Genomic DNA, 14,812 nt, shown 5'->3' on the forward strand with positions numbered 1-14,812 from the left:
GGGAAACGGAGGAGCCGACAGTGGGGGCAGATATGTCGGGCTGGGGGGGGTGGGATTGCCATTGGCACCCTCAGGTCTGCGAGATGCAAGTGTTAGGAGCAAAACCTTCAGCCCCCCTCCTGCCCTGCGGGGTTCGGGCAGCACCCGCAGCCTCTCCATGATCGAGACCCCCGCATCCTTTTAAGCAACCTCGGGGGTCTCCTATGAACGGCGGAATAGAGGAGCGGCGGGCGGGGAGCGCCGCGCCCCGAGGCCGGTTTAAGGGGCGGTGGCAGTGACGGACCGCGCCCGGCAGACGGAGCTGTGCGGGAGGCGGGGGCACCGACGCGGCCCCGACATCCCTGCGCATCCCGCAGCCCCGCCGGGGATGCCGCCGCCCGCCGGGCCCTGAGCGCCGGGACGCCGGCGACTGCCGGCCACGTTCCGCCACGCCTCGCCCGGTACGGACCCAACGGAACCCGACTGGATAATGGAGTGAGTACCGGAGCCGTTCCCTGCGGGACCCCCCAGCACCGGGCCGCGGGGCTCCCCGTGCCGCTCACCGCAGCGCCGAGGTGGAGGCGGCACCCGGGTGCCGGGATTCGGGATCCCCCCGGTTGGGGCTGCGGGGACCCGTTGAACGGAGGGTCGAGAAGTCGCTCGCATCACTTTGAATCGGCCCCGCACCCCACTCGAGCCGCTCGCATCCCCCCCACGCTGCGGGTCGGGGCCCTGAATCACGGTGCGTCCCTGCACAGCGGGCTCGGGACCCCCACCGAGGGGCTGCAGAACCCCCGATGGCGACGGCTCAGACCCCCATAGAGCTCAGAAGGAGCTGCCCCCCCCCCTCCCCACCGACCCCGCTCGGTTCCTGCCCTACTGCGGGGCGCCGAAGCGACCACCCGTGGTGCGTGGATGGAGGCCCCGAGCGGGTAGGAGAGCTGCGGGGCTCGAGCAGCGGTGCGGGAGGAGATGGGGAGGGGGATGGGGAGGAGGGGAATGGGGTGGGAAAGGCGTTTATTTTTCTGTTTTGAACCTGTTGTTGCTGCTGTGCGTAGCTGGGGGTGAGTGGGTGGCTGGGAGCCCGCGGACCCCTCCCTTTGCACGCGGTGCCGAAGGGTCCGGCTTGGAGAGGGGGCTGCACCCCTCATCCTGCTGGAGATTGACTCTCGGGAGCCGAGGAATGCTCCAGCGCCCTGACCTTCTTTGTGTGCTGCTGTGGGGCCCTGCCCCGGTCGGTTGGAACCTGCAGGGAGGATGGGAGCTGAGGACGGGGCTCTGCAGCCCTATCGTTCCCTTCCCTTTGCTTCCCTTCAGCATCTCCTGGGTTTGGCACTGAGGTCTTTCCAGGGGAACCCATCCAGCCCAACCCAGGGGTCAGTGACCGTCTGCTCCTTGTGGGCACATTGCCCTGTGCTGATTAACCAGGTGCTCAGTCAGTACTCAACAGGCCTGGGCCATCTGCCATTTACCCCCAGTTTGGGGGAGCCCCATAGGGATGCTGGAGGGCTTGGGGTTTGCTGCTGAGGGGCACCAATAGGGGCCTGGGGGGGGGGGATGGCAGATCTAGGGTGGGAATGGGGGAGGGGATCAGCTCCCAGCCAGGTGACAGCATAGATGATGGTTCTGCCCCTCCGTGCTGAGCCCCTTTATCACTGTGGGCTATGGGATGGACTGCTGGCTGTCAGCAGGGGACAAGGAGTCCTTCAGGGCTGTGCTGGGGCTTTTGTTTGTGTGCTGGAAATACCAGATTGTTCCTTCTTGTGTCTACAGACCCTGCTAGGGAAATGTGCCCCGGAGGTGAGAGTGTAGGGCTGAGCAGCAAAGCAGAACCGGAGCGTGCACAGTTTCTGTTTGGGCAGCTTTGGTGCAGCCCCTTCTGGTCGTTCAGGTTTTGGCTCTTATGGAGATGAATCTTGGGATTTTGGGGCTGGAATATGTGCGTAAAAGTTGTCGGTGGTTGAAATGCAGATGTGTTTTCCCTGGGTTTATGGCCAGACCTGAAGCCCCAGTGCTCCTGCAAAGGGTTTAACCAAAGGTCAGGTGTGCTATGTGAAATTCATACCCTTGTCATTGGGATGGAGGCTTAGGAAAGTCCTGGGATCAGTGGGGTCCCGTGGCCAAACACTCCCCAGACATAGGCCTGGCTCTGCAGTTGCTGATGTGTGCTGGGAAGCGTGATCCTGGGGTTGGCTCTTGCTTTCCTTTAGCTTTGGCAGCAGCTGGAGGAGGGTGCTGGACACCACGAGCAGAAGCTGCCAAAGGAGGTTTGGCTAAAAGCTTCTGGCTCTTACAAAAGGTTGTGCTGGTCCCATCAGGGCTGCTCTTCTGTCCTCTGCTCATCCTGCTAGCGATGCTGTTGGGTAGCTGGGGGTTTAGCATCTTCACTTCTGGATGCTGATGGCTCCTTCTGTATCTTTGCACCTTGCTGTTTCTGCTGTCCTCAGGAGCCAGGTCCTGCTCTCCAGGTCCTGCTCTCTAAATCACTCCAGATCTGAACAGGAGACTCACAGAGGGGGGAGAAGGGATATTTCTGCCCTTAGGGTAACCTGGGACACTCCCTTTGCGGTGGAGTTTAGGGTCCTACACTCCCCTCCATGCACCTCTGTTTACATACAAAACCCATTGAGACACTGTTCCCAATGTCCTGGAGGAAGCCATAAAGCCCAGCGACAGACAGCAACACAATGGCACCTGGGGAGCCAGGGCTCAGGGTTCAGCCCAGAAGTGCACAAGGTGGGGAAGGAACTGAAGCCAAGAGTGGATTTCCTTGGGAAACTGCTGCTGGTATTCCTTGTTCCTGACCAGAAATAGCCACTTGCCCCCATACAAGGGAAAGGGGAAAGGACGTGCACAAGGGATGGGGTCTGATGGAGGGCGGAAAGCTCAGGGCTGGAGGCAGAGGCGGATTCAGGAAGCCTGAGCTGAGTCTGTATTTACTACTTACACCCGTCTGTGAGGCAGAAAGCCCCTCAGGCCCCAGACAGAAGCCGGTCTCAGGGGATGAGGATGAATCTCAGCAGCCCTGGAGCTGCTGTTGGGGCGGGGAGCAATGCTGGCTGTGCTCTGGCAGGTGCTTCCTGGTGCAGAGGAGCTGGATGGAAGCTGGGGACAGGGAGCTGAGCTCTGGGCTGGGTGCCCAGGCAAGGACTCTGCACGTGAACCACGTCCCTATGTACTCCATAGAACCTCATGTGCCCTGGTGTGGGTGCCTTGTAGGACTGAGATGTGATGCAGCCACAGTGATGGCAGGGCTTGAATTCCACATCCTTGGGCTGGTGTTGGAGCTGCTGGGCTGCCGGCCTCGGTGGGTTGAGTGCTGCCAGGTGTGGGGAGCTTTGCTTCATTCATAAATCGTGTGGGTGTTTCCTCGTGGAGCCTTGCTCCTCTAACTGGAAGGGAGCTGGAAACCCAAGTGTTTGGAGGGCACTTGAACCATTGTTTGAAAGATCTGTAATTTTCCAATCAAACTCCCTCCTTGAGCCTCTGTTCATCAAATATTCAGAGGATCCATTTTCTCCTGGCACTTCCAGCCCACGTCTCAGCCTGAAGAATCAATCAGGCAGCTCTGCTTGTTCTAATGCATCCTGCATCTTTCGGGAGCCTGGGGCTGCCATCTCCTCCTCCCACCTCATCTCCTCCCAAAGCAGCCACTTGGGATGGGGCTGTGCAGGCTCAAAGTGGAGCTGGTGTGGCTCAATGCAAACAGCTGGGGGGGGGGGGACCTGGCCTCACTCCTTTCTGCTGCCTGCTCCCAAGCAAAGCTTTATCCATTCCCTCCTGAGCCTGCTGGGAGGGATTTGCCTTTGCTGTCATTCACTGCAGGACTTGGGCTGTCCCTTTGCTCTGCACCCCGCTGTGAGCAGCAGCACATCAGGGCAGGGGTTGTAGTTTCCCTGCTGCAGCAGCACTCTGGACCCAATATCCCTTGGGTCTGGCTGTCGGCACAGTGTAAATCAGTGCTGCTCCCTCTATTGCCACCCCTGCTGCCACCAGCTGATCCTCCCAGGGCTTCAGGATGGAGTTTGGCTTGGGATGAGCCCTCTCCCTTCCTTCTCTTCTGTCTCGGTGTTGAGCTGGTGGGAATAGAGCAGAGGTCGGGGGGGGGGGATGGAGGAGGAGCAGCTTGAAACGGCTCTTCACACATTTGGATGAGCTAATGGGAAAAAAAAAAACAGAGGAAGGCAAATAAACATTATTGTTTCTTGTCAGGCGGGGAGGAGACAAAAGGTCATGGGCTTCCCTTGTGATGGGAGGAAACAGCGGCATCAGCAGGGCTGGAAAGAGCTGGAGAGCCCAGGGAGGGAACACATGGGGTGCGTGTGTGCTCACACGTGGGTGTGCAGCTCCATCCCAAGGCTGTTATTGCTGAGGGTGTGAGTTCCTGGGGCTCGGTCCCTCGGTGCCACCTGCATCCCATCGGCCTCACCTTTATGCCACTGCCTTGCATTGCATCGACAGCTTGAGGAGCTGCCCCTGGGATCGGCGGAGCTGAGACCTGCATGAACCGGGCAGAAAAGCATGAATCTATTTGCAGGAGCTCACGAGACCCGGTGAAATGAAGTGGAGAGGGGAGGGCAGGGGGGGTCTTTTGGTGTCTTTTCTGCCTTTTTGATTCAGGGGGAGGATGGAAACTGAGCACCCGGTGCCTCTGGGGTCACCTTTTTATTGCTCGGTGTAACGTGGAGCTCACACCGGCGTGGCTGCGATCTATCGGGAGCTCTATAGGTGTCGGCCCTCGGTCCTGGAGGCCGGAGCGCATCTCATCGCGCATCCCCCGACCGGGTGCCGTCTCGTTCGCATTACCATGGCGCTGTTACCATAGAGCTGTTTCCATGGTGCCGTTACCAGGGCAGCCGCCTCCCGTCTCCGTGCATCCTCCGGCCCGGCCGTGAGCTGCGGGAGGGGAACGGAGGAGGTGCCGCCACTCGGGTTTAACCCCGAATCCAGCCCTGGGATCAGCAGCGGGATCCCATCGGAGCGTGATGGCTGTAGGACCCGTTCCATCCTCATGTCTCTTCACCCCATTCCCGTGTGCAGGGGGGAGCTGGGAGCACCAGGCTCAGGCTCTGCCCCTTCTCATATATCAGGGTATTGGGGTGATGGAGAGGTGCATTGATGGGGTTTGGGGCCAATATGGTGCAGTGAGGGGCATCCAGCCTGTTTTGTGTCTTTCCCTGGGCCAGGATGATTTCTGGCTTTCACCCCAGGATTGCAGAAACTTTAGTAGCAAATAATGGAAAATAAAGAGGATGGGGGGAAGAAAAGCAGAACAGAACGTTTCAGGAATGCTGAAAAAAGCTTGGATCAGTTGAACTGTGTGAGATCCAGGAGAGAAAGAGGCTTCATTCCAAAGTCTGGGGTGCAAAGAGATGGGTTCAGAGGGCATCCCTGGCCCTGCAGCAGGGACCCTGAGGCCATAGGATGGTCCTACAGCCCTATGATATAGGGAAAGGTGATGGAGAGCCAGCGAGTTCCTCCCTGCAACCTCTGTGCGCAATGTCTGCATGGAGCCATCCCAGCTGCCTGGGCCCAGGGGTTACTTGAAGTCCTGGATCTCATTCTTGGAGGGGGAAGGGGAATGTTTCATCTCCTGGGCTGCTGCCTGTGGCAAGGTTAGAGCTGTGACGTGGGTGTTACGGGGACTGGGGATGGCTGCTGCCTGCCTGCTCCACAGCACTGACATCTCCCTGCCATCAGTTTGTCACAGCTCCATCTCTCAATTTGCAATTGGAAACCAGTGCTGTGGTCCTGATGGTTTGGTGCAGGGAAGAGCCAGCTGAGCCAGGGTGATGAGCAGCAAAGGGAGCATGGATGGGGCTCATAGATGCAGCATTGGGATGGGGCTGCTGATGGTATATGCACTCAAAGCATCACAGCTTCACCTCAAAGTGCCCCCAAATAACTGCTATAAACGCAGCACCTTCTCCCCATCGTGTTTGTTTGCTCTCAGTTTCACTCTCTGCCAAGAACTCTGCATGCAAAGAACACATGGGCAGCCCCAGTGCTGGGCTGGAGCTGAGCCATGAGCCATAGAGGTGGTGATGGTGGGTGGAGGTCACCGTGGGGCATCACGCTTCCCACTTTTCCATCAGGAAACGTCCCTGTTGTTTTAATGGGGCTTTCTGGAAAGTGGTGATCATTTGCACGCCATGAGAATGTTTTGCTTGAGGGGTGGGAAGGAGGGAAACAGCCTCAACACTGCACTGCCCGAGGGGGGGGGTTGAGAGGGATGGTTACCATATAGTGGGGGGCTCATGCCCCACAGCTGCATCCTGGCCCCTCCTCACCAATGGCTTTCCCTGCTGTGTGCTGTGGACGCAGCACAGCCATCCCTCCCTGTCCCCACTTACCCCCAGTTGAACTGGGAATGATTCAAGCCACCAAGGCTGGCAGCCCTGAGCTGTGGCCGCTGTAGGGCAGGGTTGTCTGCTCTGCCTTTAACTGTACGTTGCAAAGCCCTCAGGCCCCGCTGGCCATGAGCAGGGCAGGACCTGCAGGCAGTGTGTCCTGCTGTCCTTCCCAGCCTCCATCACCCAGCTCCAATGCTCTCAGCCAGGGCAGAAACTCCTGGGATGTGTGAAAATGGATCCGTGCTTCATCACTGCAGGTGGAAATTAAACCATAGAGCTCACCCTGCTGCCTCCTCCTGCTCAGCATCATCTATTGGAGCAGCATCAGTGCTTGGGGCTGGAGCTCCTTGCTGTGTTGTGAGACCTCTGCTATTGTGGTGCCCACACTCCACGTGCTCAGAGGCCCCAAAGCTCACCCTGCTTTCCCCCAGCCCCATTCCATGCACCTGCCCCCTTCCCAAGCTCTGGGAAACGAATGGCAACCAGCCATCGCCTTACAACACCTCTGAGCCTCCTGCTCCAATTACTGCCACAGCTAATTGCTTCGTTAGCGTCGCACGGCACACAGCCAGTCTGCTCCCCTCCCACCACAACCCCCCCCCCAGGACCCCTATGCAGGTGCTTACAGCTACAGCTGGTGTTGGGTAGCACAGCTGGGTCTGTGCATGAGTGATGTGTGTGTCTGTCTGTGCAGTGCACAGCCTGGAAAGGTCGCTGTGTAGGAAAGGTGTCAGCAGCCAAGGAATAGGCTTGAAATGGAAAGTGTGAGCCAGAATAGAGGAGGCAGCCAGGAGTGCTTCTCTCCAACCCTTCTGTCGTGGCCATTCCCCTCCGCACAGCACTGGGCCCAGAGGAAAAGAGGAGCACAAAGAGGATCGGGGTGCCAGGAGGAGATGTGTTGGGGCAGAGGGAAGCAGAGGAAGCAGAAGGGAAGAGCCTGGCCTTTGTCTGTGCGCTCTGTCTGGCTCCACAATGTCCCCATTCACTCCCCACATCTCTCTGTGTGGGCGACGGTGCATCACAGCTTCTCTCTGCTCTCTTTGCAGGGCTGTGGAGGCCAACACGCTCCAGCAGGAGAGGCTGCAGGCCATTGCGGTGAGTCCCCTTGGGCGACAGGGTGGCACCAACACAGTGATACCTGCGGTGCCCTCAGCCCAACAAACAGCTCCTCCAGGGCTTGGTTCTGCACCTGGAGACCAGAGATGCAATTGGCAGCAGGGTTAATTCATGAAGCAGTGCCTTAATGAGCCCTGAGTGAGAAGGGGATGAGCATGAGGGTCTTCTCTGCCCTCTCCTAAGGGTTGAGTGCTGTGTGTGATGCAGCCATGCAGGGGGTGGGTGCTCTGCAGCAGCTCCTTGCTGCCCTATAGCAGCTCCTTGCTCCCCCATAGCAGCCTCCTGCTCCCCCATAGCAGCTCCTTGCTCCCCCATAGCAGCTCCTTGCTCCCCCTTAGCAGCTCCCTGCTCCCCTATAGCAGCTCCTTTCTCCCCCATAGCAGCTCCTTTCTCCCCCATAGCAAGCTCTTCTGCCCCATAGCAGGATCTCCTGCCCCATAGCAAAGCTCTTCTGCCCCATAGGCAGTTCCCTGCTCCCATAGCAGTTCCCCTGCTGCCAGCTCCCAGCCCCGCTTGCTATCGGCCGATCTGTGCCTCACAAAGGGCAAATTGTTCTGGGCCAGAGGAGAAAAAGAGCGGTGACGCTTCCCTGGCTGGACAGACTCTGCTAAAGCAATTGGACGAACCCAGGATGTGCCAACAGAGAGAGAAGGGGGGGGGGGGGGTCTGGAAAGGGCTGGTTTCCCCTCACTTCCCGGCTCACACTTAGCAGGGCCAGGCTGGGGGGAAGGTGACATTTAAAGGCAGGGAACAGTCCATGCTCTGCACCCTCTCTGCTCCCAGAGGTGCTGGGATGGAGGTTCCCCCCCAGCAGTTCCTGGTGCTGCCCCAACCCTGCGCTGACCCCAACTCTGTGTCCATCCAGGAGAAGCGAAAACGTCAGACAGAGATTGAGAACAAGAGGAGGCAGCTGGAGGATGACAGGAGGCAGCTGCAGCATCTCAAGGTGAGGAAGACTCCCCTAGAGACCCCCAATGTGTTCATCAGGACCCCCAAAGCAGGAGGGTGGTGAGACCATTGATCCTCTGTGCTCCCCCAGTCCAAGGCGCTGCGGGAGAGATGGCTGCTGGAGGGGACCCCATCCTCTGCCTCTGAGGAAGATGAGGCGATGAAGAAGCAGATGCAGGAGGATGAGGTGAAGACCAAGGAGCTGGAGGAAACCATCCAAAGGTAACGGGGCTGTGCACTGCCCAGCAGCACAGCAGGGCTGGCTCAAGCACGAAGGGGCCTTTGTGTTGGTGTAATGGTGCAATGCATTCCTGTGGGCTCAGAGGGATGAGAAGGTTTTGCGGGGAGATGTGAAGCAAAGGGAGGGGACAATGTGAACAGAGGTGCAGTGATTCACATGGGCTCTAAGCTGCAGAGTCCCCGCTGTGTCCCAGAGCCATCAGGGCTCTTGGTTGGGCTCAATGGCCAGGAATGGACTCTGTTTTTCCTAGGGAAATTTGCACAGGGTTAATGAATCTGGGCACAAAATCTGAGTGAAGTAACATTACTCCATGCCACCAGTTGTTGGCACTGTGTGTGATGGGTTGGGCTTTGGCACCACGTGGGATTGACCGCAGCAAAGTCAGGTCTGGTCCAACAAGTGCATGTTTTTCCCCAAGAAAGAGATGCTGAAGGTTGTATATAGTGGGGATGTGTCCAGCTGAAGGGCTGCTGTGCAGCATGGGCTGCATTGCCTACATGGTAACAGGGACATGGAGCCTGATGGGGGTTATTCTGTGCCTTCCCTTCAATCACTGCCAGCACTGATTCTGGTCCCCACTTTGGAGCTGGGCAGGACTGCAGAGCCCTTGTATGGCCACACTCACAGGGCTGCAGCAGATGGAGGGTTGATGTTCACACTGTCACAGCAGGATGGATGCTTGGCTGGGTTTGGTTTTGTTTTCGAGGTTGGCAGCAGGGCTGGTTGTTTTGATACAGGTTGGTAAGAGGGATGAGTCCCATGAGGTTCAGAGCCCAGGGTGGGAGATGGAGCTGGAACCCTTCTCCTGCCAGCACTGTGCTGAGCTTTTCCAAGGCTCTGCATGTCCTGAGCTGCTCTGGCCCTCAGTAACACAACCCCAGGGCTGAGGACTGCAGCTGAGCCCTGCAGGTCTGCTGTGATCCCAGCGCAGCCTCATGGCTCCTGTTCTCCCCCAGGCTGGAAAGGGAGTTGGAGTCACTGGAGAACAGCAGCTCTGCTACATCCACCAAGGAGAACCTGGCTGAGGTGGCAGCACCAGCAAAGGAGAAGGCAGAGAACATCCCCAGCGTGCAGAAGGTGGGCACAGCTGCTCCCCTGCAGGATCTGGATGGGAGGGGATGAAGCAGGGCAGGGGTTGGGGCTGGGTGTACAGAGCAATGAATGCGTGGTGCATCCACAGCTCGTGTCATCTCTCTTCTGTTTTGCAGAGTCCCCTGAGCACAGCTGTAGGTAGGTGACCCTGGATGCTGAATTGATGGTGGTTCCCCCTCCTGGGGCAGCAGGACCCTTGTGCTGGGCTGGGGGTGGGCACCAGCAGGACTGGGCAGGGGAACAGGGTGGCCTCAACCCCACATCCCCATCCCAATGTCCCCATCTGAACCCATCCCAACGTCCCCATCTCAACCCATCCCAACTTCCCCATCTCAACCCATCCCAACATCCCCAACCCCCCGTGATGTCCTGTGGATGGGGGATCCCATCCTGGTGGTAGCCATGGAAGAGTCCCCATCCACCCCAGTGCCCATCCCAGGGTACACGAAGCACACGGATAAGCTGGGCATCATTTCAGCTAAGGCTGCCACTTCTCCTCTCCATTCCCAGCCGAGAAGAAGGTCTCCAGCAGCCCCATGAAGGCAGTGCAAGGCACTGACATGATGAAGGCAGGTACGTGCCCACTTCCACTTGAGGACTGCTCCCTCCTCCCGCCCTGCAGCACCTCTCAGCTCTCTGCCTTCCATGCACAACCCACCCCGCAGTTCTGCCACCAACGATCCCCACCGCTCGATGAGTTTCCGAGCCTGGGGCACAGAATGTCATTTATTTGCCATCAGATGGTTCATTTTTTTTTGCTGGAAGCCTGCGGCTGGTTCGCTGCTCGGGGTCCTCACTCTTCTCTCTCTGTTTCATGTCTCTGCTCTGGTTTAATCCTTTCCTCCTGCTCTTTTTGCTGCTTCTTGATGCAAGGGAGCAGAACGATGCGAGGCCAGGGCTGGGGAGGGGGCTGCCTGAGCTTGGCAATGGGATCAGTTGGGACCACAGGGCTGCAGGCAGCTCTGCTCCTGGAGAGAGTTTGCTCAGGTCTGTCGATGGCTCAGACAAGAAATAAATCAGCTTTGGATCTTTGGAGCAAAGCATCACCAGGACGAGGTGACAGCAGGGACAGGGAGGGAGCTGATGCCCAGGAACAGCCATCCCATGAAGCACAGTGCTCACCCTCAATGCTGCATCCCACCAGCACGAGCCTGGCTCCACGCTCAGGCCAGACAGACAGATGGACATGGTGGCCACCACCTGCCTTAATGCCCTCATTAAGGGGCACAGCTGGGTGCCAGCCTTGGGAACGCAGCACCTATGGAGGTAAGGGGATGCCAGCAGCTCCAGGACGGTGACGGTACCCATAGAAGGGCCATACCTGGGATGTCACACCTGCCTCTGCCTTCACTCCTCCTGGCTGCAGCCTGCTGCCTTGCTATCGCCGCTGAGCACTGCACCGCTGCGCCCACCCGCTGCTGCTCGGGAGCTCTGGGGCTGTAATGCTCACTGTGCTCTTTGTGTCCCAGCCATGTACTCAGTGGAGATCACGGTGGAGAAGGACAAAGTGACTGGGGAAACCAAAGTCCTATCCAGTACCACGCTTCTCCCCCAGAACCACTGTGTGCAAGGGATCAAAGTATACGAGGATGAGCTCAAAGGTATGGCCCCGTCCTGCACCTCCAGCAGGATTCAGGAGCAGAGGGAAGGGGATGAGGGACCAGCTGCCGAGCATCCCAATGGGCAGCAGGGTGAGGAAGGGCTGGAGCAGCTCCTGCTGTCCTTGCTGGCTCCATAGGGCAACATTCTGCACCCCATCCCACGTGGCGTGGAGCCATCCGATGGTGTGCACCATCCCAGGGGCTGCACATCAGTCTGTGCTGCTGGAGAGCAGAGGATCCATCACATCTGAAGGCCCAGGAGTGCATTCCAGCAGCGAGGGAAGGGGCATCAGCACTGTGTTATCCCGCTGTCATGGGCACCTCTGTCTGGGAAGGGGACAGGGCTGAGCTGTTGGGGAACCCCATGGCCCCACAGTGCCCAGGTTGGCAACAGGGAACCTGTCTCCAGGGTGAGAAGACAAAGATTTGGGGGAGAAAACAGCTTTAGGGAGCAGTGCCTGCTCTGGGGAACCTGTTCAGATGGGGCTGGTGGAACCAAGGGACGAGTGTGTCAGCAGTGAGGAGCAACAACACCACAGCCAGTCCTGCTCCGCAATGCCCTCCATCACCTCTGTCACCTTCATCATCTGCATCAACACAGTGGGACCCTGCACTGCCTGGGGGTCCAGCACCCCCAGATCCTAGGGATCAACTCAGCATTGAGCAGCCTCAGAGGGCAGCCCCAGCCGTGCCAGATCCTCCTGCTTATTATCTACTGCTCCACCGAGTGGGTTCTGCAGCTATTGCACTGCTCATCACATGATGCTCCAGGTCAAGTGGAAAACATGATGGGCTGGAAGCCACCCTCACCACGGCCCCGCAGTGCTGTGAGCACCCAGCAGCACAGGATTGGGTCCCCCCATGGGCACTGGGGTGCACTGCAGCTGGGTGCTCAGCTGGGGTTGGCAGTGGTGGTGGTGATGTGCTGCAGAGCATTGCCACAGCTCAGACACCACAGCACCAACTGGGTTTTGAAGCTCTGCAGGTACTGGGGTGCTGAGCTGGGGGTGGCAGGGGCAAACCCTCTCCTCCAACCCCCTTTTTCCCTCACCATCTTTCTCTTGTCCCTGCAGTGGTGCATGCAGTGGGTGCTGAGGATGGAGCTCTGCAGAATGGGGCGCAGCCACTCAGCTCCTCGGAGGTGGATGAGCTCCTGCACAAGGCGGATGAGGTGACACTGGGTGAAGCTACGGTGAGTGGGGAGGCTCCGGGCAGTGCCACGTCCAGCCAGAAGGCAACACCAAGGAGGGAGATCACGGGGCTGCAGGCAAAGCCAAGGGAAAACTCCACGGAGGGCACAGAGCCGAGCCGGGAGCAGCCGGTCACCATGATCTTTATGGGCTACCAGAATGTGGAGGATGAGAATGAGACCAAGAAGGTGCTGGGGCTGGAGGGTACCATCAAAGCTGAGCTGGTGGTGATTGAGGACGCCGAGAGCAAGCCAGAACCAGCAAGCCAGGACCACGCACCGCCCAATGGCACCGCGCTGGAACCGGCGGCCGCCCCAATGCAGGGGGATGAAGTGCCAGGTGGGCAGAAAGCGGACACCAACGCCATGGAAGCCAAGGAGGCTGAGCCAGATATGGACGCGAAGAAGCAGCGCTGCAAATGCTGCACGGTGATGTGAGCCCCCGCCGAGCCCACCCCATCCCCACATCCCCACATCCCCATCCAGCTCCCCGCAGGACACAGGGTTACTGACCGGACACGGCACCCTTCTTGTTTTTCATAAGAACTGGGGAAATCCAACGTTGTGTTTGGAAAACCTTCACCAAACGGCAGCGCATCGAGGCCACGGCACCGCCCTGCCTGCCCGACCCCCACTCTGTGCACACCCCTCCAGTGCTGCGTGTGATATTTATTAGAGACCCCCCTCAACCTCCCCACCTCGCCACCCCCTTCCCCACAGCCCTGCCTACCCCGGCGCTCTCCTGCTGGGATGCCCCGGAGCCTTCCCTCCTTCCATCCACCATCAGAAGATGACGGCAGCCAGGAGGACCCGTGCCCACCCAACCCTGCGTGGCAGCTTTCATATCTGGCACCCATTTCTTCAGCCCAGCTCCATGCTGTTGTCTGCACTGTGATGCCAGGACAAGGACCGGGCACGGCTCCCCCGGCGCCAGCACCAGCCTGGACCCAGCTGTGCCCTCCTGAAGACCCCTGCCCCAATTCACGCAGCCACCACCAGGTACCGATGTTGCCCACTGCTGCTGCTCCATGGCCATTCCTCCATCCTGGTGCTGGATGCTCAGCTGTGTCTGGGTGCCCATTGCCCACCCAGGGGTGTGGGGTTGGCAGCAAGAGGAGGGACAGCTGCAGATCCCAGCCTATAGGGGTGGGATGGGAGCTGGAATCTACCTGCTGGGCTCTGCAGCAGTAGGATGTGGCTCAGCTCCGTGTGGCTGAACCGACCCTTGTGCTGGCAGCTTTGCAGAGCCCGTTTATCCAGCACCTCTGTCAGATCCCCAGCCCAGCTCTCTCTGGGTTTTTGCGGTGCCCCCAGGTGCTGTCTCTGTGCCGGTGGTGCAGTGAAGGGTCACAGCTCCATGGCAGCTGCCCCACTCCCTGCCCTGTGCTCCAGCCATCAGCGGGGATCTCACCACCAGCACCAGCGTTTCCTCCCCACTGTGACCTGCTGGGGCAGGAGGAAGGGTGCGGGGCCCCTGTGGGTGCTGAGCTCTGTCCATCCCCAGGACAGCCCCATTGCCAGCCCTAAAATGAGGTGCTTGCTGCATCCCATCTCCCACCAGCTATTGGTGGGCACATGGCTGTGCTCTGCGCTGTCTCCACATCCCTGAGTTCTGGCTAAAAGCCTCCAGGAGAGGTGGAACCTCATGGGGTCTCAAGCAGAACCTCTGCTGCCTGCTGTGGGAGCCACCAGCAGGGACACAGCCCGGCAGTCCCAGCATTGGGGTGCTGGGGGAGATCTACCCCACTCATCCCTGGGGATCCAGGCCCCCAGCGGGGCTGCATGTCACCTCCTTCCACCCCCCTTCCATGGGTGCTGACCCCAATTTAGGGCCCCCTCTCGCCCTCAGCACCCACTGCTCCTCGGTCACCTTTGGGCCCAGCACCGACCCCGGGCAGGAGCAGATCCGGGCCCTGCAGGGCTGGGGCTGGGGGGTAGCAGCAGTGAGGACCCGGCCATGCCCCAGCCCCAACCTGCAGAGCCCCACACCGTCCCCCCCCAGCTCAGCTGAAGTGCACTTCCTGCTCTCCCGTGCTTTTTACCTGTGATGAAGCCGTTTGAAGTTTCCCTTCCTCCCCCCCCACCCCTGTTGTTTGTAAGACACCTGAACCAAGCAAATAAACTGTGTGAATAACCAGCCCTTTGCCTCTGCTTCTGACTGGGGAGCAAGTTGAGCAGAGCACCCCCAGCTGTGCTCAGTGCCTGGGTATAGGGGGGCTGAAAGGGCTGGGATTGGGGTGGGGATGATGGAGATGAGCCATCCCGATCCCACAAAGCACCATGAGGATGCTGC

General features: G+C 59.1%; 1 protein-coding gene and 1 long non-coding RNA gene across 7 annotated transcripts; one reads left to right on the forward strand and one right to left on the reverse strand.

Moving 5' to 3' along the window:
* Positions 1-275: 275 nt before the first annotated feature.
* On the forward strand, positions 276-14,658 carry PALM (paralemmin). Of its 6 annotated transcripts, none has more exons than XM_015886337.2 (9): positions 276-474; positions 7,379-7,427; positions 8,314-8,394; positions 8,488-8,618; positions 9,594-9,714; positions 9,846-9,867; positions 10,240-10,302; positions 11,199-11,330; positions 12,404-14,658. In XM_015886337.2, exons 1-9 carry the CDS (start codon positions 470-472, stop codon positions 12,955-12,957), a joined length of 1,158 nt encoding a protein of 385 aa, XP_015741823.1. In that variant the 5' UTR covers positions 276-469; the 3' UTR covers positions 12,958-14,658. The 6 variants fall into 6 exon arrangements, with proteins under 6 accessions (XP_015741823.1, XP_015741827.1, XP_015741826.1 ...); XM_015886336.2 differs by lacking the exon at positions 276-474 and adding an exon at positions 4,420-4,532; XM_015886342.2 differs by lacking the exon at positions 276-474 and adding an exon at positions 4,879-4,970.
* On the reverse strand, positions 3,705-4,795 carry LOC107325488. The gene is made up of 3 exons (XR_001559688.2): positions 4,641-4,795; positions 4,312-4,477; positions 3,705-4,135 (listed from the first exon to the last, which is right to left on the reverse strand). It is a non-coding gene; the product is annotated as an uncharacterized LOC107325488 (long non-coding RNA).
* Positions 14,659-14,812: the final 154 nt, after the last annotated feature.

The sequence above is a fragment of the Coturnix japonica genome, chromosome 28, assembly GCF_001577835.2.
Source record: "Coturnix japonica isolate 7356 chromosome 28, Coturnix japonica 2.1, whole genome shotgun sequence".
Lineage (NCBI taxonomy): Eukaryota > Metazoa > Chordata > Aves > Galliformes > Phasianidae > Coturnix > Coturnix japonica.

Excerpts from the sequence above, each read along its gene's own strand:
- PALM (XM_015886336.2), top strand. The coding sequence starts at position 4,501 with ATGAATCTATTTGCAGGAGCTCACGAGACCCG. Across the intron at positions 8,619-9,593 it reads CTGGAGGAAACCATCCAAAG|GCTGGAAAGGGAGTTGGAGT; the intron begins GTAACGGGGCTG and ends GTTCTCCCCCAG. Across the intron at positions 11,331-12,403 it reads ATACGAGGATGAGCTCAAAG|TGGTGCATGCAGTGGGTGCT; the intron begins GTATGGCCCCGT and ends TTGTCCCTGCAG.